General features: G+C 41.6%; 1 protein-coding gene across 1 annotated transcript; it reads right to left on the reverse strand.

The window, feature by feature from the left end:
• Positions 1 to 1,222: 1,222 nt before the first annotated feature.
• On the reverse strand, positions 1,223 to 20,108 carry LOC141809404 (uncharacterized). Its single transcript, XM_074696397.1, has 19 exons — positions 19,557 to 20,108; positions 17,844 to 17,952; positions 16,244 to 16,295; positions 13,050 to 13,094; positions 12,866 to 12,948; positions 12,675 to 12,765; positions 11,528 to 11,667; positions 11,254 to 11,426; positions 11,074 to 11,177; positions 10,781 to 10,957; positions 10,549 to 10,697; positions 9,245 to 9,326; positions 9,111 to 9,156; positions 8,754 to 9,021; positions 8,475 to 8,591; positions 8,224 to 8,358; positions 4,291 to 6,369; positions 2,606 to 2,681; positions 1,223 to 2,453 (listed from the first exon to the last, which is right to left on the reverse strand). Exons 1-19 carry the CDS (start codon positions 19,720 to 19,722, stop codon positions 1,617 to 1,619), a joined length of 4,929 nt encoding a protein of 1,642 aa, XP_074552498.1. The 5' UTR covers positions 19,723 to 20,108; the 3' UTR covers positions 1,223 to 1,616.
• Positions 20,109 to 24,280: the final 4,172 nt, after the last annotated feature.

Raw genomic sequence — 24,280 nt, forward strand, 5'->3', positions numbered from 1 at the left:
AGAGTTAATGAGGCGAGGACAGCCTGGGTACACTTCACACACCAACTTCTACACACACACACACACACACACACACACAACACAGACATCAGGCGTAGGCGCTAGACCAGGGGTGTTCAACCTGTGGCTCTGGAGCCTCATGCGGCCCTTTGACTCTTAAAATAAAGTTTTTTCTTGTTTTTCTTACAGAGGGTATTAATGATAACGACACAGACACTAGGTAAAATCAAAATGTGACATTTTGTATTAAAAATGAATAACCTCTTGAAATAAAGCTTTTATTATTTTCCGATTTTTTGCCATTTTTTTTTTATTTTTGGAAATTGTTTTAAGTTTTATTTTTAAAACATATTTGCAAATTAAGAAAAAAGAATTCCCATTCTTTTCAAGATTTAGCAAATTTTTGAATTCTTTATATAAATCCCCCTTTTTTGTATTTTTATAAAGTTTAACAATTTTTGGAATTTCAGTAAAATTTTGAAATTGCATTATTTAGGGGTTTTTTTGCAAATGTTTTGAAATATCAGAATTTTGCATATTTTTAGTTGTTTTTATTTTTAACTTATTAAAATTTCATAAATTTTACAAATTTGTAAAATCTGACATTACAGCTTTCTGTTTTTTTTTTTTTTCTTAAATTTGAAAATTTATTTAAAAGAAAAATTAAGAAATCACATGTACAATTTTATAAACGCAAAAACTTCTCGTTTAGTTGATTATTTACCAGATTACACACTTTGTGGCTCCAGAATGACTTTAATCCAGGTGAGCTGAGGGAAAACGGCTCTTTGGAGAGTAAAGGTTGCAGACTCCTGCGTGCCTTTGTTTTTTAACGTCTCCCATCACCTGAGAGAAACCATCAGAGCTGATTGGTCGAGCTGAGGGACGACAGGAAGTCTTGATGCTTTTGACCCAGACAGGGACCCCTGACTCAGACGAAGCGTCAGAAATGAAGGATCCAGATTGAAGAGATCTCAGTGAAGTTTACTGTGAAGCTGAGACTCCTCAGGAAGAGGCGAGCGGATGCTTTAACCTGGAAGTGACGACCAGAGAAATGATGCAGACGTCTCTTCAGAGCTTTGCTGAAGCATTAGCTGGAAGCGGCTAACTGCTAGCGCTGAATAAATAAAGTTTATCACGACTCTGAATCACTGAGATCCAAACTGTTAAAGGATGTTTCTCTTTTATTTCCTTCAAACAGGAAAAAACTAAAGTTCCTCTGGTTTCATTCAAACAATATTTACAGAAATGAAAATCAAACACTGCACAGAGGTCTAATCTTAAATATTCACATTGAGCTTTAAACGAATCATAAATCTTCTGGTTAATCATAAATAATTTCTCCTGAGTGAAGAAACAGACGACTGACGACCTCGTCTGTCCTCGTCTGTCAGCGCGAGCACATCCTCAAAGTAAAGAAGCTGAAGGTTTGGCGTTAGCTCTGTGTCATAGTTTAAAGTGCTCTCCCTTCACGGTTCGTCCTCTTTCGTACGATGATGCGTGTCTGATGTGTGGTGAAAAGCATCATGGGAAACAAAAACAGAGAAAAGAAAAACACTGTTCAAGTAGATTCATGTTTTCAGCGAGTCATTCCTCCTCTTCCCCTTCATCCGGCCTCATCTGGCGTCCTCTCTGGATCTGGCTCCACCCTCTCTGGCTCTGACCCCACCCTCTCTGGCTCTGGCTCCGCCCTCTCTGGTGCCGCCCTCCTGTTTTGGCGATGAACTGTGGCTCCTGCTCGGCCTCTCCGGCGGCGCTCTCCCTCCGGCTCCATGTTTCCGTCCCGTCGGCTTCTGGTCGACCTTCTCTCTCGGCGGCCATCCTCGATGCTCTGCCCTGTCTCTCCTGACTCCTTGCATCCTTTCCTCCTTCCGTCCTCCCTCCTTCCTGACCTGGCCCTGCGGGGGATCCTGACCCGGGCTGCGTGTTCTGGGCCTCCTGGGCTCAGACCCGCCTGAGGATCTGGAGCGGTCTCTGTCTCTGCTCCTCGGCGTGTGTCTGTCTGCTCCTGCTGGACGGGAGGAGGTGTCAGGAGGCCGCTCCCTCCTCTTGGTGTGGTGTGAGTGAGAGGAGGACGGAGGACCTCTTTTCTGTCCTCTGTCTTTACTCTTCTCCTCCTCTCTTGTCCTCACTTTGTCCTCCTTATCTCTGTCCCTCTGTCTCTCACTCCCTCCTCCTTTCTCCCTCCTCCTCTCTGTGTGAGAGGAGGTGTCAGCTCTGTCTCTGCCACCAGAGGGAGCCACTCCTCTGTGAGAGCGGCTGAGCTCCTCCTCTCTGTCTCTGTCTGTGTTAACTGACCTCTGTCTCTGTCCGTCTCTCCCTCCCTCTGCGTCTCTGTACGCCGTCCTCTCCGTCACAGACAGGCAGCGGGACGCCACACACTCCTCCTCCTCCTCCTCCTCCTTCTCCTCCTCCTCCTCAGACGACTCCTCCTCCCACCTGGAGCGAGGGACCTGAGGCAGAGAGAGGACGGGCTCTGTTAGTGGTTGTTGAAGTTCTTCACACTTTGTTAGCAACATGGTTCATCACACACACACACACACACACACACACACACACACACACACACACACACACACACACACACACACACACACACACACACCTGAATGAGCTCCTCCTCTGCAGACCTGACATCAGTTTTCTCTGCTCCCTGTTTCTCCTGACGCTCCTCGGGGCTCCTGCTTTGACACACACACACACACACACACACACACACACACACACACACACACACACACACACACACACACACACACACAGTGTTAGATCTGTAGACTCCAGGGTAAAGATCAGCTGTGCAGTTAGAGCTCTGTCCACAGGGGGGCGTCAGTCTCTCCAGTTTATTCTTTTTTCTTTGGCAGAAATTCATCGTTTTAAAGCTTCGTTAAAGGACGTCTCCCCTTGTTGATGGTTGTAGTGACTTTGTGACACAGTGCGTCAGGTCATGGTCCAGCTGAGACGACCTTTGTGTCCCACTGATGCTCATTGGTTCATGTCCACACAGAAAGGATCAGACCAATCAGCCCTGCAGAGGACGTTCATATTTTAAGAGCTCAGGTCCCACTTTTAAATACTGTCTTTTTAAAATTTATTTACTCTGTTTATTTATTCAGTTTAAAGTTCACTCTTTTTCTGATCTCTTTATTTCCTTAGCCTGTGTGGTTTTCTGTTTTTATTTCATATCTCCAGTGTTTCTTCAGCAGGAGACCCACTGCACTGGGGGCTGTTTGGTCATGGTGGGGGTGTCTGCCTCAGTGCCTCTCTGCTGTGGGCCTCTTGCTGGCCTGTATGAAGGTGGGCGCCCTGATGGAGGCGTCCTGGCCTTTGGGTCGTGGGCGGCGCCCAGTGCAGACGGCCTCCTGTGAGTGTTTTTCCTGACCTGACTCCTTTTATACAGGTGTTAATAAATACAGGCAGTAAGGGGTTAATCAGCATCACTCTGTGATGTTTTACAAATGTTTTGTTTTCCCAAACAGCTGATTCAAACAGTCTGGGTAGACATAGACCTAGGGTCTTCAACCTGTGGCTCTAGACCCTCATGTGGCCCCTGGACTCCTTGTAGCTTTAAAAAATATTATTATTAATAGTAATTTTTATCATTATTAATTGTTAATATTTTGTTGAACAATAAATGCATCACATCTGTCAATAAAAAAAGCTTCCAAATTTTCTGAAGGTTTTTGCATTTTTTTTAATATTTGCAAGTGTTTGGATTTCAATTTTTTGAAATTTGTTCAAATGTAGAAAATAAATCTTTTTTTTTTTTTAAGCAAAATGAAATTACATTTTTTACTTTTTGCAAACTTTTGAAATTTTGGCAAATTTTTACTTAATTTTTCAATTTCTTTTTAATTTCATTTTTAACATTTTTCTTAAATTTAGAATATATTTTAGAATTTTATACATTAATTTTATGATAATTAATAATTTTATATTAAATTTTAGAATACCAAATATTCATATACTATATATATATATTTATATACTATGTATATATATATATATATATATATATATATATATATATATATATATATATATATATATATATATATTTTTTTTTTTTTTTAATCGTTCACTGGGTTTACACTTTGCATAGAATTTCATACACTTTTTATTCTGTATTATGAAGATAAAGTTGATATTGTGGCTCCTGAATGACTTTAATCCAGGTGAGCTGAGGAAAAACAGCTCCTGACACAGGCTGTATAAAACAATAAGAATCAACGTGTGATGAAAACGTGAGTTTAATATTTTTCAGGATGAAAACTGAAGCATGGTTCTGACCTGCCGTTGCTCACTGAGGTGTTCACGGCCTCCTGTGCCTCAGACTCCTCCTTCAGGTGTGTTTTCTCCTCCTCTGCAGTTTTTTCTTCTCTCTGGACGTTTGAAACCAGCCCCCTTGTCTCTTCACCTCCACAATCCTTCCTCTCCTTGGTCTCCTCCTCTCCTTCCCTTGTTTTCTTCCTCTGGTTTAGCACCTCTCCTCCCTCGCAGGCCTCTGTCCTGTTTTTATCCTCCCACCTGTTTGTCCTTTCCTCCTCCTCCTCCTTGTCTCCTTCGGGGACGCGCTGTGTCTGTGACTCCTCCTTTTTATCTCTGATGTTTTCGTCCTCTGTGACTCCTCCCGTCTCCTCTCTGAGGGTTTGCTCCTCCAGCGTCAGTCCTGCGTCTCCTCCCTGCTCTCTGCTGGAGTCTGTGTTTCTGTGAGTTTCCGTCTCTCGTCTGTGTCTCTCCTCTTCCTCTGACGCTCCGTCCCTCTGCTCGGTCTCCGTCTTCTCTTCGGTCTGATCCTCTTTCTGATTCTGGTCTTCTTTGGGTTTGATGCTCAGCCTGATGTTGATGTTGATCTTCTTCTGTGGTTTCACCGTCATCCCTTCCTCCCAGACGTCCTTCTTCCTCAGAGGCCTCGTCTTCCTCTCTGGCTGATGAAGGAGTTCCTCTGGGACGGTTTCTGGGTCCTCTGTAGTTTGTCTTTTCAGGTGTTTGCTGCTTCGAGCATCATCAGGACTCCTCTGAGCGTCGTCCTCTTTTCTTTTTCTGCTCCTCTCTGATCTGGACCCAGAGGCTCTGTGGTCCCTGTCTCTGTCCCTCCTGTGGGTCTTCCTACTGGACTTTTCTTGGTGCTGTATCTCTGGATCTCTCCTGGAGTCTGAACGTGTGTCTCTTCTTTGCTCTTCCTCTCCATCCACCTCCTTCAGCTCCTGGCTCCTCCTCTCACAGCCTCCTTCTGGACCCTGATCTGGACTCTGATGTGTTTTCAGGGGTGGATGAACTGGTTTTGGGGCCTCTCTGCTGGTTGGATTGTCTTCGTTGGAGCCGGCGTTGAAGGGATCTGCAGCGGCGTGTCTGTTATCGTCCATCCTCTCTGCCGCCTCAGGCTCCTCCTCCTTTAAACTCCTCCTCTCCTGCTCCTCGGGGCTCAGACCCTCTGAGGTCTTCACCGTCAGCTGTTCGCCGTCTGGCTGGCCTTCTCCTCCCGCTCGGTCCTCTCTACGTGTGTCTGTTGGAGCGGCGTCTTGAGGAGCAGTGTCCGGAGGAGCAGTGTCCGGAGGAGCAGCGTCTGGAGGAGCGGCGTCTGGAGGAGCAGCGTCTGGAGGAGCAGCGTCTGGAGGAGCTACGTCCTGAGGAGCAGTGTGGTACCTCTCCGGACCTCCTCCCTCGGAGCGAGCCAACCTGCTGTCGCTGAAGGGCTGTGGAGGAGGAGAAGGACAGTTTTTGGAGGGAGGAGACGGGGAGGAGCTGACGTCGCTGGATGACGGCGATGACTTGGAGCGGCTGTTGCTGGAGGACTGGTAGGACAGGGAGCAGCTGTCACTGGACGTCTGAGACGCAGGTGAGCGGCAGCGGGAGGAGCGCCGACCTCGGTGCTGGTGGTGTGAGTGAGTCCTGCTCCTCCCTGTGACTCCTCTGGGAGAAAAGGGGCAGGGAGGAAGAGGAGGCAGCTGGTGGAAGTGCTCCATGTAGCTGTCCAAGTACTTCTCACACCAGCGCGTGTACTCCTCCCTCCACTGCAGGTAGCGCTGTCGGTCCAGCTCCAGGCTGCTGCTCTGACCCGCGTGCTGAGGGAGCGCGGAGCCGGCCCACCTCTCCGGGGATCCTCCTCCTCCTCCTCCTCCTCCTCCTCCTCCTCCTCCTCCTCTCCTGGACCTGGAGCTGCTCGTCGCAGACTTCTTCCTGTGATGGCGGTGACCTGATGGCGACCTGTGTCTGGAGTGACGACCCGTTCGAGGTGAGGATGAGGACGAGGTTGTAGGAGAGTGATGGCGTTTGTAACCGTAGCTGTAGGACTGGGAGGACTGGGAGGAGCGGGGGCGAAGGTGCTGATCTCTGTGGCGGGAGGACGGCGAGCGTGGCGAGCGCGGCCTGGGAAGGAAAGATGAAATCACCTCGTTATTCCTGGAGCCGTCTCTGCGTTCACACCACGAGCAGACGACTGAGTTCACTAACAGCACCAGACTTTCCCATCAGCCCCCTCTGCTATCTGCTCCACTTCAAGGCCTGAGACACACACACACACACACACACACACACACACACACACACACACACACACACACACACAGATCAAACCCTCAGTGCAGAGGTCATCCCCTGGAGAAAAGTGACAGGAACAGCCTGATACCAGTTATACACACATATATATACACACTGAAAAACACACACTGAAAAACACACACTGAAAAACACACACACACACTTATACGCACACATGCTGTAGATCAAACTTGAACAGTAGGGTAACTGTTTTCTGGAAACCTCCTGCTCAGTGGTGTAAATAAATGAAGTGAAGTACTGAGTTTCTTTACTACGTTTTACTTTAACTCCACTACTTTTACATTACCACCGTCGTTTTTCGCTACACAATAAAATGTGACAATATCTGTTTCATCGTGTGTCGACCATCAGGGCCGTGTGTTCATGGCGAGTAACTGACGCTCCTGTGTTTACTGAAAAACATCAAAACGATGGTGTTCGAAATACTCAGCCTCAAACCTAAGAAAAAGGGAGCAAGAGGAGAAGGAAGGAAGGAAGGAAGGAAGGAAGGAAGGAAGGAGGGAGCAAGAGGAGAAGGAAGGAAGGAAGGAAGGAAGGAAGGAAGGAAGGAGGGAGCAAGAGGAGAAGGAAGGAAGGAAGGAAGGAAGGACAGAAGGAAGGAGGGAGCAAGAGGAAAAGGAAGGAAGAAAGTAATGAAGGAAGAAAAGAAGGAAGGAAGGAAGGAAGGAGGGAGCAAGAGGAGAAGGAAGGAAGGGAGCAAAAGGATAAGGAAGGAAGGAAGGACAGAAGGAAGGAGGGAGCAAGAGGAAAAGGAAGGAAGAAAGGAATGAAGGAAGAAAAGAAGGAAGGAAGGAAGGAAGGACAGAAGGAAGGAGGGAGCAAGAGGAGAAGGACAGAAGGAAGGAAGGAAGGGAGGAAGGAGGAAGCAAGAGGAGAAGGAAGGTAGGAGAGAGGAAGCAAGAGGAGAAGGGAGCAAGAGGAAAAGGAAGGAAGAAAGGAATGAAGTAAGGAAGGAAGGAAGGAAGGAAGGAAGGAAGGGAGGAAGGGAGCAAAAGGATAAGGAAGGAAGGAAGGAAGAAGGGAGCAAAAGGAAAAGGAAGGAAGGAAGGAAGGAAGGACAGAAGGACAGAAGGAAGGAAAGAAGGACGGAAGGAGCAAGAGGAGAAAGAAGGAGAGAGGTAGCAGGAGGTGAAGGGAGGAGAATTCATTTTGCTTGTGAGAGAAATGATTATTTTTAACAGTTTTTTTTTTTCATTGTACTGTGTTTTATTTTATTTTTTAATCTTAAAAACTTTTAACTTGAGTGACTTTGAGACTTTCACTCAGTGATTATTTTAGTCGGTGATTTTCACTCTTACAGGAGCAGATTTCAGGTGAGATATCTGTAATTTTACTCATGTACAGCTTTCAAATACGTCACACACCGCTGTACCTTCCTGTACCTGTACCCATATCCGGCCTTTTAGGGATCCTACAAAAATACTCAAAGATTCTCAGAGACCAGTGAGCAGCTGAATAAACCAAACATTTATTAAAACATTATTTTCTGTATGTAGTGAAAAAACTTAACCTAAAAACTGCCTCCAGACACGAACTAAAGGGGATTTATAAAATCCACCATTAAACGAATCTACGGCCAAAAAGGGGGACCGGTCCAGGTCAGAGAGGACCCACAGTCACCGGACTGATCTACACATTATAAAAGTTAAAGACACAGAATACCTTGATCTGTCTTTGGGCCTGGACCTGGACCTTGATCTGGATCTGGATCTGGACCTGCTTGAAGGGTAGGAGTGAGAGGACTTGGACTTTGAAGACTTTGAGGAGCGTCTGTAGGAGGATCCTCTGTGGGGGGACCTGGGTCACACAAACAGAGGACAGGAGCTGAGGGGGGGCGGGCTGGTCTTCATGGAACCGGTTTACTGAGTCCAGTCTGTGTCTTTGTTAAAATTTGGGTTTGGACAGAAAAATACCTGGATCTGCCTTTGGACCTGGACCGGGACCGGGATCTGCTTGAAGGGTAGGAATGAGATGACTTGGACTTTGAAGACTTTGAGGAGCGTCTGTAGGAGGATCCTCTGTGGGGGGACCTGGGTCACAGAGAGAAGGCGTGAGAACGGACTCTGAGACGGGGACTGGAGCTGCAGAGGACGTTGATACGACGCCGTGACATCATCGTCTGATCAGCTGATCTCTGAACGTCAGGTTTCTCCTCTGAGCACAGTGACCCCCCAGCACGACCCGGTCTTTACCTTTCTGTCCCCTCCCTCTGGGTCCTGAACCACTCGCTGGGCATCAGCGAGGGGTTGGAGGAGGTGGAGGAGGAGCAGAGGGAGGAGATGGGAGCTCCTTTGAGTGAGGGGAAAGTCCAGACGGGCGCGGCGGGCGGGAAACCAGGAGGAAACCCAGAGGGAGGGGGGAACGGGGGGAAGTGGGAGGGGAGGAAGAGAGGAGAGGGGGCTGATGGGTATGAAGAGGAGGAGGAGGAGGAGGAGGGAGGAAGGAGCTGCTGAGGAGATCCTGAGGGAGAGGAGAGACGTGATTAAACAACCAGGGATCAGGACCAGAACCAGAACAAACCAGAACCTCTACACGTCTTCATCCCTCACCTGAGGAAGAGTCCGGCTGGTTCACAGCGACAGGAGGAGGATCAACCTGAACACACACACACACAAAGGGACACTTTGTTATAAGGAGCTAGGGTGTGTGTGTGTGTGTGTGTGTGTGTGTGTGTGTGTGTCACCTGTGGTGGAGCTGTGCTGTTTGACTCCTGGCCTGTAGGGGGAGCAGCTGCTGAGTCCTCGTCTCTCTGTTCGCTGCTCGCTCTGGATAAAAACAGAGACATGTCTGAGTCCAGGTCTCAGGTTTTGGACCATGAAGGGCCCCCTTTGTGGACCAGCACAGTGAAGGATCACAGCTGTGAAACCCAGGGACTGAACCTGGTTTGTTTTTAATAACACCACTCGTTAAAGCTGAAACTCTGAATCTCATCAAACCTGCTGCAGACGGTGAGGACGATCCATCACTCCCTCATCGTTTGGACGGGTCTGAAACTCCAGACGCTTTGGGTTAAAGTTACTTTAGAGAAGATTCTTGGTTATGGATTAATGTAAAGTTCCTGTATGTTGGTTTGATAGTAAAATTGATCAAATAAAAATCATAACCTCTAAAAATTTTAAGAGATGGTTTAAACCTGAACGCCCAAACCTCAACGAAGGGATGGAAACAGAAACAGAAATATACAAAATGGAAAGTTGACTTTTTCTCTGAGACCAACAGGAGCAGCATTTGATAAAAGTGGGAAACATCAACTGTGTCCCAAAGAGGAAGGAAACGATCTTCTCGTGACTTCATTGGACTTTAAATGACTCCAACTGGATTTTTTTTTTCTTCAAACCTGATGAGCCTCAACTATGATTTACCTCTGGTTTTTGTCTTTGTTCTGTTATTCCTTATAAATATGAAATATAAATAAATAAGATAATATTAAATACAATAAAAGAGAAAAAATGAAACAAAATAAAATACAATGATAAAATAAAATAAAATAAAACAAAAAAAAATAGAATGAAATAAAATAAAATAATAAAATAAACTAAATATAACAAAATAAAAAAGAATAAAATAAAGTGAAAAAATAAAATAAAACAAAATGAAATGAAATAAAACAAAATAAAATATAACAAAATAGAATAAAATAAAATAAAATAAAATGATAAAATAAAATAGAATAAAATAAAACAAAACAAAATTGAATAAAATAAAATAATAAAATAAACAAAATAAAACAAAATAAAATAAAGTAAAACAAAATAAAATTAAATTTAATTTAATAAAATAAAATGAAATGAAATGAAATAAAATAAAACAAAATGAAATGAAAAAAAGGAATAAAACAAAATAAAATAAAATAAAATACAATAATTCATATGAATGTAAAACTTGACAAAATAAAAAGTAAAATAAAATAATCCAGGGCTCGTGGTTGTGTTTTTCTTCTAAGCAGACCTGGTGGTAAACACAGCGTCCCTCAGGGATCAAACTCACTCAGTGATCTCCGGGTGGAGCTGCTCCGTCTCCGGGGACCTGCTGGGTGTGATGGAGGCAGACACGGAGCCTGCAGCAGCTGGAGGAGCCTGGGTCTCCTGAGATGGAGCTGATGTGTCTGCAGCCTTGGAGCTGTACAGCAGAGGATCCTGAAAACAGACGTGTTCAAACATCAGCTGCTCCAAACACACACAAAGCAACAGGCACAGAGTTTTTTCATGATCAGGATCACCTGCTGGCTTTTGATTGGCTGGTGGGGCTTCAGGGGTTGGCACTGTGGGAAACCTGTGGGTGGTGTCAGGCTCGGTGTCAGGCTCGGTGTCAGGTTCAGGTTCTGGGACGTGGAGTTCAGGCTTCCTTTCTTCTGACCCACAGAGCCACCGAGCTGCTTCTTATAATTATTCACGGCCTGTTTGGACAAAACAACGAATCAACGTCAGGTCATTAAATTCAGACTTCAGACAGGAATCAGAAAAGATGACAGAAACAATCCTCCTCATGTCTGAATAAACGTTTCTCAATCACCTGTCGTAGGAACTTGTTGGCGATCAGAGCGTCTGGAGAGACCTCCGGTGTGTAACACGTGGGGCAGACATGCTCCTCTGAGTCCAGTAAGGCGGAGCGGATACCTGAGGAGAGGGAGGAGACAGGAGCGTTAGGAAAGGTCACATGCTGATCCGTCATATTCAGGCTCCGCCCACTCACAGTCGTCACAGTAGCTGTTGGCACAGCAGGGGATGACCACGGCGTCGCTCAGCAGGTCACGGCAGATCAGACAGCGGAGCTCCTCAGGGATGGGATCCCGCTCCTCCTCCGGTTCCTCCTGCTCGGCGTGGACGAAGGCGGGCTTCTCCTTCTTGACGATGGCGTACGCCTCACTGGGCGGAGACGACAAACAGGGGACGGCTAAAATAAGAAGAGCTAATTTTCCTTGTTTCCCTCTAAAACAGAACAGTATATGAAAAACACTTTGACTCACGCGTCGATGGCGGGGATAGCGAATCTCCCAGAGTTGGTCAACATGGCTCCTTTGATGCTGGGATCATCGACCTCCACCATGAAGGAGCGAGGGATACCCGTACTCTTCTTGATCCTCACAGGAGTCTCTGCATTTTTATCCTGTGTCAGCACACAGATTTAACCCCACAGTAACGGGAGTTACAGGTCCCATGTAACGGCGTTATGTAATTAGGATAAAAAACAAACGTAACTGTAATCTGTTACAGTGAAAACATGTAATCAGATTACCAGTAAATTAGATAAAAGAGGGAACATTTAGCTGACACAACACGTGAAGCGACCATGAGTGTAGCCACGAGCCATATGTCAACAAAACGTGAGCAAAGGTTGTTTGACTTTTTTTTTTTAATTACTATTATTTTTTAAGCTTTGTAAATTTCAAAATTGTTAATTTTTTTGCACATTTTGCACATTTTGAATTCTCTCAATTGTTTGAGAATTTTTGAAGTTTTAAGCAAATTTTAGAAATTTCAGATTTTTTGAAATTTTTGCCAATTTTTTTATTTATTTTATGCATTTAAGATATTTTTGCACAATGTTGAAAGTAAAAAAAAAATTGGGAAAATTTTGCAACTTTAAGAAATTTCTCAATGGTTTAAATTTTTGCAAATTAATTATTATTTTTAAAATTAGCATTTTTTTAATAAAAAGATCCAACATTTTTGCAATTTTTTAAATGATATTTTTGCAAATTTTTGAAAGTTAAATTGTTTTGGAATTTTTTGCAAATTTATTATTATTTTTTTAAATTTACATTTTTTAATTTCAAACTATTCTGAAGTTTTTGCAAATTTTCAGAATTTTAAAATTTCTTGAAATTTTAGCAATTTTTTTGAAAATTCCTTTTTTTTTCTAATATTAGCAAATTTATCAAAAATTAAAAAAACTAAGACATCACACGCACAACATTACAAATTCATTTTTTTTCAGCTTACATAATCATTCACTACATTTAACTCTGTTTACAGTTTTATATAACTTATCCTTTTTTTATTATAAGATCAAATAGATTTTATGGCTCATCTTTTATGCTCTCTTGACTTTATGTGCATGTTTAGTATTGAAGTAATCCAAAAGCGAGGGACGGGGACAGACTCTGGTCTTACCTTACTGTGGGGACAGTTCCTGATGTGGTGTCCTGTGTTCCCACAGCGATAACAGGTGTAGTTAGCAGGTAGAGCGTTTCCACATTTGTAGCTGCAGACACAGGGAGCAGAGGGAGGAGAAAAAGCATTAACTCTGTGCAGACGAAGCCATCCTTCCTCTCAGGGCTGAAAAACAAAAACTGAAGTCTCACTTCATGGAGTCGTAGGCCGACATGTTCATCATGACTCTGATCTTATCCTCCTCTGACACGTCGGCAGTGGCCAGGTTAGACATCTGCAGGTACACACAGACGGATGTGACAAAGATGGAGGAGCAGACGGGTGGGTTAGCATGATGTCAGATCAACACCTACCTGCTGGAAAAAAGGAGCGTACCTGAGAGAAAAAGAGGAGATCACTGGTGGACGTCTGCTCGGACATCTGTTGGGATTAAAGACAAACTCAGTTTCACTTCTGAACAAGTCGACCTCAGAGACTCCACCTGCTTCATCTGACTCCTCAGTGTTAGAGTTTAACTGCAGGTAAAAAACACCAAATATTCTGGTTTATAATCCTGGATCAAAGTAACTGAAGCGTCTGCTAAACTTCCAAACAATGACCCATAACGACTGACTCTCCTCTGCATCCTCACGTCTCTGCTGGGAGATGGTACGAAGATAAAAACTGTCTGCGCTCATCTTCATCATCAAGTTTCAGATGTTTTTATGTGGCATGAACAGGTCGACTGATGGAGACAAACCGACAGTTTTTGTTGCAGACTCTCCTGACCTCCTGACCATGAATCCTAAAAAACCTTTTTCATGGTTTCATCTGTGACATTGACCGTGACATTGCAGATGCTAAATATTAGCGTACTAGCAGGCTGATCTGGTGAACACTGTAAACATACCTGCCTAATGCAGCATGTTAGCATGTTACCACATTAACATGCTAACATTAGCATGTTGCTTCATTTATAATCCAGTCAGTTTGTTTTGGGAAAGATCAGCTTCCTGTTTTCTGTTTAAGTTCAGTTCATCAAATGAACAAATCCAGGAATAAAGTAGGAACTCATTTTTCTGAGCGTTCTGTTCATTTACAGAAGGAAACGTCTCAATCTGGCGTCTTTTTGTGATTTATCCTTCAGGTTTAAAAGCAAAGCTGACAGTTTGAAGCTTTGAGACACAGAATGACAGATTAATAACAGTGAATAATTATCTTTTCCTGCAGTGAAATCAAACACAATACAATACAGGAGACAGCTTCATCCAAACGACTTTATTGGTCAAAAACAGGAAGGTTAGAGAGGAGGAGGAAAGAGTAAAGCAGGTCGGGCCGACTCGCAGCACTAAGCAGAGCGGCAGACACTTCTCCTACTGAGAAACCAGAGAGAGGGAGGTCAGGTCAGTCATCAGTCTGCAGACAGTCAGAGCTCAGAGAGAAACCATCAAACTGTGGCTTCAGCAACAAACACAACACGCTCTGAATCCAGAGAGACGCTCTGAATCCAGAGAGATGCTCTGAATCCAGAGAGACGCTCTGAATCCAGAGAGACGCTCTGAATCCAGCCTGGAGATCACATTTCCTCTCAGTGATATCAGCTGATGGTGTGCCTGGTGATGTGTTAGGATTATTATTTAACAGGTCTCTACATGCTACGTTAGCTTCAGCGGCTAACAGAGGACAGCTCTGTGCAATCAGCATCAGAAAGTGACGGTTGGTTTTATCAGCTGTTTGTTAGCTGTCCTGGACGATAAGGTCTGACCCTCCCAGCAGCTCCTCACTCACACACACACACACACACACACACACACACACACACACACACACACACACACACACACACACACACACACACAAACACACACACACACGAACACACACACACACACACAGCTGAGAGCCTGGACCAGGTCAGGCTGGGTCATATCATCATATATATCTAGGTTATAGAAATGCAGCTCTGGGACCTGCTGAAGGATCTACACTGAAAAAACTGAAATCTGATCAAGTGTTTTTATTTTCAGCAGTAAAAATGTCTTTTTAGACTCTATCTGAGCCACAGTCGCCTGAGCAGTCCAGAAAAATGTCTGATTTCAAGTGATTTAAAGACTAAATAAGCTCTGATGCTTGTAACGTTAAAAAAGTTTCTTGTATTAAGACATTTTTCTAGTTTTAAGCAAATTTCTCTTCTTCCATCGACAGATTTTTTTTACTTGTTACAGCAATTCAGATTAATTTTGTCTATAATTACCTTGAAATCAGACATTTTTCTGGTCTGATCAGGTGAATGTGGCTCAGATTAAGAGTAATAAGATAATTTTTAGTCAAAATAAGACAGAAACACTCGATAAGATTCAGTTTTTTTGCAGTGTGATTTTCTTTCACTAAACTCTAATGCAGAGTATTTCCTCTGCGCTGTGTAAACTTCACCTGCAGCACAGAGAAGAGGTCAGAGTAAATGTTTGTTTAAAGCCACAGGACCTTTGTGTGGGGTGGTGTGAGGAGACGTGTCAGAGTGGGTTTGGTGTGTGTTTGCAAAGGTTATAACAGTTTTGGATTTGTCATTATAGTTTAGTTTGAATTAGTTTCAGAGCGGAAATTCTAGTTTTTATTTAGTTTCGATTTTTGCAACATGGCTTAGTTTAGTTTAGTTTAGTTTAGTTTAGTTTAGTTTAGTTTTAGTTATAGTTTAGTTTTAGTTTTTCATACCTTATTAACCAGGTGCAGGATTCAAAAAGGTCAGAGTAAATATTTTGTAATACAGTTTATTTTCAGTCCAACATAGAGCTCACTGCTCAGTCAATGCTGATACTGAACTGTTGGCTGCTGCCTTAAACACAAGAAAATAATATAAACTTGATATAAAAAATATAAACATAAACTATATAAAAAATCATATAAACATAAATTATATAAAATAAAAACAATATAAACATTAATTATCTAAAAATAATGTTAAAATAAATAAAATAAAATAAAAATAATGTAATCATTAATATAAAAAATAATATATTCATAAATTTTATAAAAATAATGTTAACATGAATAATATGAAATAATATAATATGAGCTTTAATAATTAGAAACTTGGACTCTGTAACAATAAAGTCAGACTCAGATTAAATTAAACTGTCACAGATGCTCTGATTCATTGCTCGTCTACGTTTGGTCTCAGCACAGAGCACAGCCAGTCAGTGCAGGAAACAAGCACGTCCCAGTGCGTCGCTATGATGGTGCCATACGGCGCTGACAACTGCCGAAAACTGTCTTAAAACTGGCTGGGAAAATATGTCGGATTAATTTGAATCCTAAAGGATATTAATATTGTCAGAAATGATAACTAAGAACATTTTCTCTTTGATTTTAGTTAGTTTCAGTTAGTTTAGTGAACACAAGATACAGTTTTAGTTTACTTATCGTTTTTGTTTTCTTTTCTAGTTTTTATTAGTTTGAGTTAACTGCAATGTATTTAAAATTGAAGTTTTCGTTTTAGTTAGCTATTATTACCTTGGTGTTTTGTGTGTGTCTAGTGTGTGTCTAGTGTGTGTCTAGTGTGTGTCTAGTGTGTGTTTGCTGTGGTTACGTACGGCTCTGTCGGCTCCGTGGAAGCGGTGCGGTGGCTGGACGTCTGTTCGCTCACTGAAACACAGAGAGAAATCATTTTAACCCCTGATCCAGAGTCAGGCAGAAATCACAGTCTATTTTTCACAACTATCACTGGATAAGGAACTTAATAATTCATCATGGAGTCAAACCCCGGCCCAGGACACCGTCAGCCTGTTGAGACGGTCTGAGTTATTGGACACAGTCTGAGGTTCAGGGCGGTTAGAGGCCTAAAGACTGGGAGCTCTGTGTGGAAACGCTGCCTCCAGCTTCCTGTCAGCTGACAGAGACACGCCAGCAGAGATGTGGAGTCACACACCTGTCAGTCAAATTAGCCACGCCCCTAATGACGCCCAGCCATGGATAACATAATTAACTAGTTGTCATGGAGAAGTGAGGAAGATACAGACGCTTTTTGAAAAAGGATGTAAGTGAGCTAAATTAGGCTGATTTCAGCAGAGAGCCTCTAGTGGACGATTGAGGAACTGCAGCTACTTCTGCTCCAACACCAGAGGCGTCTGCACCCTGTGAACTCTAACGTATTTATCTGAAGTTATAGCTGTAAATAATCAGAGAGGGAACAAACAGGAGTAACCTCAGGCCTCCAGCAGCTGAGGACACACACACACACACACACACACACACACACACACACACACACACACACACACACACACACACACACAGTTATCTCTCTGTGCAAACAAACGGCCCTGAAGCTCCAGCCTGTGTCAGACTGCTCTGTTGGCTCTGGTGACTTTTGGATTTCTGTTTAACTTTTATCTCATTAATAAATAAATAAATTCTGACTTCATTCAGTTTATTTCTAACAAAAAAAATCAACAATATCAAAATTTAACTTAAAAATATTTCTCTTTCTGTAAACACTGTCTCTCTTACAGCCTTTGACACTGTTTAAACTGATTTATCGTGGATTCCTACATTTCCCAGAATGCCCCTGAGATGACAAAAACACTTTTTTTAATCAATGAGACTCTGAGGTGTGTTTTGTGGGTATTCTAACTTGATCAAGAGCATTTTAAAGCTTTAAAAACTGAATTTTTGATTGAAAACTTTAAACATGAGTTCAGTGAAGCTTTTCTGCTGAGTCAGCGTAGCTCGGCGCCACCCTCAGGTTGTGTGATTGTGACGTGCTCCTGCAGCTGGATGGTTCCTGAGCTACGTTTAATCCCTTGAGCTGCTCAAATCACTGTTTAGCCCTCGTTCCTCTCCGCCCGTCTGCACGCTGCTGATGGAGGTGAGCGCATGACAGAGGTTGTTTCTGCTTTCCACACCTGGAGCCCACACCACGGCCGGCTCTGCTGTGTCAGCCTGACGTATGCTGAGTCACCCTAACTTACAGTTTGTGGTGGGAACCAACAAGACCATGATGGGTTTGATCAGCTTCACTCTGAGACAGGAAGTGTTGGTATGAACGAGGATACTTACTGACCACTCTCACCTTCAACCAGAAAACACCTGAGTCACAGTTTCCTGCAGCGATCCTCCACTTTCTCAGTAACAACAGAAACAACAATCTGCCAACCCCCCCCTCTCTCTATAGAAAATAAAAAATACATTTACATGTTGCGGGTTTTGCTGCAGTTCGAGCCGGACTTGGTTCCAGCGATGGGGACTCTCCGTACGATGACAGAGGAGCCTTTGGGGATCGGACTCTCCTCGTCTACGTACTCTGAGGAAGACAGACCAGGTCAGAGACAGATCCAGGATCACGGCTTGAAAAAGATTCACTGGAGAGAAAAGTCTGACTCAAGACCAGAGGAGTCTTAGCTTAGGTTAGCTTAGCTTAGCTCAGGTTAGCTTTGCTGCCTTTACAACTTTAGAAAAACTAGGAAGAGGCAGTGATTTATGGACAGTTAAGTCTGAATAAATAAGTATGAATAAATGAGTATCTTATTTTGGTTACAAACTCCAGTACATAATATGGATTATGTGCCACCCCATTACTAAATTAATTAATTAATTAATCAATTAATTTAAAAAATATATAAAAATGAATAAAGATGGTTGCACATTCATTTTTTATGCTTTATTTCATCAAACTAGCTAATTCTTTGTTGACAATTAATTTATTTTTATTTATATGTTTATTTATTTTTGCATTTGTCAATATTTTAAGATATGGTTAGTCAATGCAAAGAAAAAATAATTCAGATAAAAAAAGTGATGTATCATAACCCAATCAAAAAGGAAAAAATAAATAAACAATAAGACATAAAAATGAAAATAATAATAATGAAAACAAAGAATTGAGAATAATAAAGGACAACAAATTTCATTTAATTTAAATATGTTTTCTTTGATTTGCTGCCTACACTTCTCTTTATGTGAATTAATGATAATTATTAGGATCAGTATAAGGAGAGTCCAAGGGTTTAATTCATATGTAACTCAGGAAAAACATTCTTAAAATTTTGGAAATATAAAATATAAATGAACATTTCATGAAATAGAAGAAATTAAATATTGTTAAATCGTTGAAACTCCCATCTTTTCTCAAAATCAGAGCTGGTTTCTGATTTTTATTGTCATTTTTTCCAATTTATTAATTTCATGTACACAGTCCTTCCATTTCCAATAGACTCTTTGGTGCAGCATTACTGGAAGACTAACATCTAATCACTTTAATTTAATCCTTTATACATATTTATCAGATCTTATTTTTGAATTACATGTTACACCCAATAATCTCACAGGGTGAAGTTTGATGAACAGTTTGCTGCATGTTTTGAACTTTTACAGAAACTTTTCCAAACTCATGATCTCTGCATTGATCAGTTTTGTTCACACATGTGTTTAAGCTCAGCCTAAACCTTGTGGTCATGCCTGAGCTGCTCTCCTGTCCTCTCTACCTTTGCTATTTTTATCCCCCCCCCCCCCTCCACCCCCTCCACCTCCTCTCCCTGGTGGCACTGACAGGCTGATCCGGACCATCAGGCCATCTGATTAAGAGCATGAGGCGTGAATGCAGCAGGAATGTGGCCCATTCATCACACGCTTTTGTTGTGGTCTGACTTTTCTGGACCCCCCATCACACACACACACACACACACACACACACACACACACACACACACACACACACACACACACACACACACACACACACACACACACACACACACACAGAGCTGTCAAACCAGGACCACGTGTTGTCTTCCAAAGTTCAGAACTGTCATGTCACACACACACACACACACACACACACACACACACACACACACACACACACACACACACACACACACACACACACACACACTCCTGGGTCGGTACCTTGCTTGGACTGGGCGTTAGTGATCTGCAGGTCGCAGTACCCGGCTCGGAGCTTCTCCCGGTCCATGATCTGGCTCTTCAGCTCCCTCAGGGTGATGTTCGGCCCGTCAAACAGAACCGTGTCGTAGCTCAGTTTGGAGGAAAATTTATAATGAATGTGAGTCATGGTGAGGTGAAGCTGAACCTGCTCCTGCGCAGCCAGAAAACACCCTCAGGCAGTGCTCCTGTCTCCTGGTAGATGTTGCTATGGGACTACAAAGTTAGCCGGCTAGCTCCTCTTAGCCACCGGCTGCGTCGAGCGTCAGCGGTGCGCCGCTAACAAGCTATTTAATTAACCAGCTGGACCGGCGTTGGCAGGGTGACATCTCCAAACGTCGGCGGGAGCAGCCGCAGAGAGGACAAAACAACCGCTTTCAGGCAATTTGGAAACTACTTTCAACTTTTATTCCTGCCAAAAGCTGCTCTCCAGCCGAGAGTTCGCTGACAGAAACTACCAGCTGTTTCCACAAGCAACGGCTCGTCAGCACAGGGCACACACCGTCTGAGGCTGCGTTCAGGGCGCCTCGGACAACGGAAAACTGCTGATTGAAAAAATTATAGTTCTCTGTAAAAACGAAGTTTTCTGCCACTTCATTGGAGGAGCAATGAGAGCAAATCATGGTATATCTTTAAAGTATTAACATATCTAGTATGCTGAGAAAACATGGGAATAAGAGTCAAAATAAAGATTAGTTTTTGTTGTATGGAAAATAGGGAAGTCTACACAGAGATATTTTATGGATTTTTTATTTTCAGGAAAGGAACTAGTGAAGTGTTATTTTTTTGTGAGTAAAGGGGCATACACAACAAGATTTTTTTTTTTTATTTCTGCTTCCCTATTATTCATCTGTTTAATTTATATTTTTTGTACTAAATGTTATATTTATTTTATTGACAGAATTTAATACTAAATAATGTCAAATCAAAATCAAATCAGTCTGTTACGATCAGATAAATTAAAATAAAGATTACTTTTTGTTGTATGGAAAATAGGGAAAACTACATAGAGATCTTTCATAGATTATTTATTTATTTATAATAATAATAATAATAATAATAATAATAATAATAATAATAATAATAATAATAATAATAATAACAATAATAATAATAATAATAATAATTATTATTATTATTATTATTATTATTATATATGAGGGCACTAATGAGGTGTTGTTTTGTGAGGGAAGGGGAAAATATAACAAGAACTTTGATTATTTCTGTTTCCTTTTCATTTATCTGTATAATTTCTTTTTTTATATAATTATAATTTTTTAAAATGAATAAAGTCAAATCAAAATCAAAATAAAATTAATCTGATATGATCTAATACATAAGCACCTTTATTGAATGTACTAAATATGTAGGGATCTTCTTATTTTTCATTTTAAAACATAACTTGTGATTGCTGAAGTGAAAGTGGTCAAAAGTATGTGGAGGAAAAAACAAAACAAGGAACAGCTTCTGCAGTTTTATAAGTGAGTAAATTAATGAACAGATAAATTAATTTCGAGCATACAGGCTTCAGAGCTGAAAAATTCACACACTATATTAAAAATGAGTCTAAACTTACACATCCATACTCTTATCTGACACAAAGGAGAAAATCTATAATAAAAATTTAGCCACAATAAGGCCAACTGCTCATAAAACAATTTGTAATGATTTATAGTAACATTACATCTTCTTAAACTAACGTCTAAGATTTCGGTTTAGATTTTTCCAATTCTCCTGACTGTCCGTGAAGGCAGCATCTTTCCTCGACGCGCAGATTTGTGCACCTGTTGTGACTCAGGGGAAACGGTCAGGCTCGCTAAAATAAAACCAGATTTACACCTCATAAAGATTAAACACGTCCTGTCACTTGTGTATTTCTCCTGTTTGAAATATGAACTGTTCATATTTTCATGTTATTAATAGCTTAGTTAAATAAAAACAGGAGCACACTCCTGTGTAGTTACCTTACTGAGATTTAAAACATAACAAAATATTTTTAATCACAGAAGCTGTTTTAGGGAAATATCCTTAAATTGTCTAAAACAGTTGAGTTTGGGTTCGTTGAGCTCGTTTCCTGATTCATCCACTAAGAGGAGACAAAGCTTCATTTTTCAGCTGACCCTCATGGCAGCTTCATGCAGTGTTTAAGGTTCATATTTCTACATATTTTGTGGAATCACATGAAAAAAGTGAATTAAAGTCAGTGAACTGATACAGCTCAGCCACACACGGTGTTCAGATCTATCTCAGTCCAACATGTAAATTCACACAAGAAAAAAAACACGTTCAGTGACCGATTCTCTGTATCAGACAGGAAATGACTTCTGTTTCTGATGCTGAATTACTCATCTGTTAACTGGAACTGTCTGTTCACATTTAGGATTATATATAATCTGTTTAGAGAGTACAGCAGCTGGAAAATAAGATGTGAAATGTACATAAAATAAAATAAGTGATAGCAGCAGTAAATATGAAATAATTGATAAGTACTGAACCAGATAAAAAGATGAAAAAATATATATTTGTATATATTTACATTAAGAGGTAATACAGGGAAAGATCGGCCAAGTTTATCAGATATTGCACTCAGTGAGCATTATTAAACAGAATTTCTGAACTTTGTTAAACAGGGTGTTGAACTTGGTATCTTGAGGTAAAACAGATGTTGCACATGAATAAATTCTGTTTTTACCTTTAAATAATGCTCCAGCTGGAAGCTCAAAGACGGCTGGGAAGTTCCTACTTTCACAGTCAGTTTACAAAAATTAAATAAATGTTTAAATAAATAAATATCTAAATAAATAAAAACTCAAATAAATGAATATGTAAAAAATGTTTAAATAAAAAAATAAATAAATCAATAAATACACAAATAAATAACTACACAGATAAATGATTAAATAGATATTTAAATAAATAAAACTCAGATAAATGAATATGTAAAAAATATTTAAATAAAGAAATAAAAGATACACAAATAAATGAATAAATGAATAAATACACAAATAAATAAATAAATAAATAAATAACTATTTACACCTCACTGTTTACTGTGTCATGGATCACTCTTGTTGATCTTAAAATTCTTAATGTGCCTCTTGTGTTACGATCAATCTCATTGAATCGTGTTGATAAGAGATTTTCTTTGGATAACAGTTGCTGTTGTAATACTACAACTAAATTGTTCAACACTAAACGGTGATGAGTCGTTTTCCCTGGTTACCGTCTGTTAACTGCTCAGATTATTCAGAAACTATTATCTGTTCTCCAGAAAATAAACCTCCTTAGCCTCATCCTCATTATGAATTATTACTGTTATATTTCAATTTATCCACGACCAATCAAACAAGACATTGATATGACATGAAGGACTCTGGAGGATTGATTAATTAATTAACTAATTGATTAATTAAGCAAAGATTTCTTTCAAAACATCAGAAACAAAAGAGACAGGAGACGAGGAGCAGGAAGCTTAGAGAGCAGGAGCCTCTCTGACATCATCACTTCAGGTTCGCAGCAAACACACACACACACACACACACACACACACACACACACACACACACACACACACACACACACACACACACACACACACACACACACACACACACACAGTGGTACACAGGGAGTGGAGGATATCACTGTGGAGCTGGGAGACAGCGGTTTAGCGGCGCTGCGTGCTGATTGGCTGGATGCTGATAAATGGAGGGAATGAAAGGAAAGATGAGAGCAGAGTGTTTGAGGAAGCGTTTTGCTCCGGCTCTTCTCTCTGCTCCTCTCTGCAGCCTGCTCCAGCTCAGAGGAGGGATTTGCCCTATCTTCCCTGGCTTAGCGCACATTGTGAAAGCAGTGGGAGGATGGAGAGATGCAGGAGGAGAGGAGGAGAGGAGGAGAGGAGGAGAGGAGGAGAGGAGGAGAGGAGAGGGGATGAAAGGGAAACAGCTGCTGCCTTTAAACTGATGTTCTTCTTATCGAGATGTGATACAGGACATGTTCAGTGACTCAGCCATCAAAGAGCTGCTTGGAAACAATTATACCCTCAGTGTGTGTGTGTGTGTGTGTGTGTGTGTGTGTGTGTGTGTGTGTGTGTGTGTGTGTGTGTGTGTGTGGATCATGAGCTTTGAAGTGGAGAGAAATGTGGGACTGACCACCCAGAGCCCAGTGGGGAAGAGGCCCTCGATGGGCCGGAAAAGGAAAATCAGATTTATTCTCTCAGATAATTTAACGTCAGATAAAAATCAGATGATCAGCAAAGATGGAAATGATCCTCAATGTTCTGACTTTGAAAAACCAAGTCTGTCTCTCTGAGGCCACTAACTGTGAAAAATGGACGAATCTGAGTCAATGAACGGGTCCAGACTGATGTGGATCTGACTGATGGTGTTGGCCTAAGTCAAGGGTCTTCAACCAGTGGCTCTGGAGCCTCATGCGGCCCTTTGACTCCTTTGCAGTGGCTCCTTGTAGCTTTAAAAATATTATTAAAATAAAGGGCTTTTAATATTTTCATGATAACAACACAGACACTAAGTAAAATCACAATATAAAATTTGGTCTAAAAATGCATCACCTCTTGAAACAAAGTTTTAATTTTTGTGATTTTTTTGTAGTTTTTTTTTTTCATTTCAATTTTTGACATTTTTGCAAATTAGGAAAAAGAGTTCCACATTTTTAAAGATTTTGCAAAG

The sequence above is a fragment of the Halichoeres trimaculatus genome, unplaced genomic scaffold (genome assembly GCF_033239565.1).
Source record: "Halichoeres trimaculatus isolate MK-OKI-2021-1 unplaced genomic scaffold, fHalTri1.1 fHalTri1_scaffold_20, whole genome shotgun sequence".
Lineage (NCBI taxonomy): Eukaryota > Metazoa > Chordata > Actinopteri > Labriformes > Labridae > Halichoeres > Halichoeres trimaculatus.

Coding starts and splice junctions, on each gene's coding strand:
- LOC141809404 (XM_074696397.1), bottom strand. CDS start 19,722: ATGACTCACATTCATTATAAATTTTCCTCCAAACTGAGCTACGACACG. Junction 11,178..11,253: donor CAACAGCTACTGTGACGACT/GTGAGTGGGCGG, acceptor CCCTCTCCTCAG/GTATCCGCTCCGCCTTACTG. Junction 9,157..9,244: donor ACAGCACAGCTCCACCACAG/GTGACACACACA, acceptor GTGTGTGTTCAG/GTTGATCCTCCTCCTGTCGC.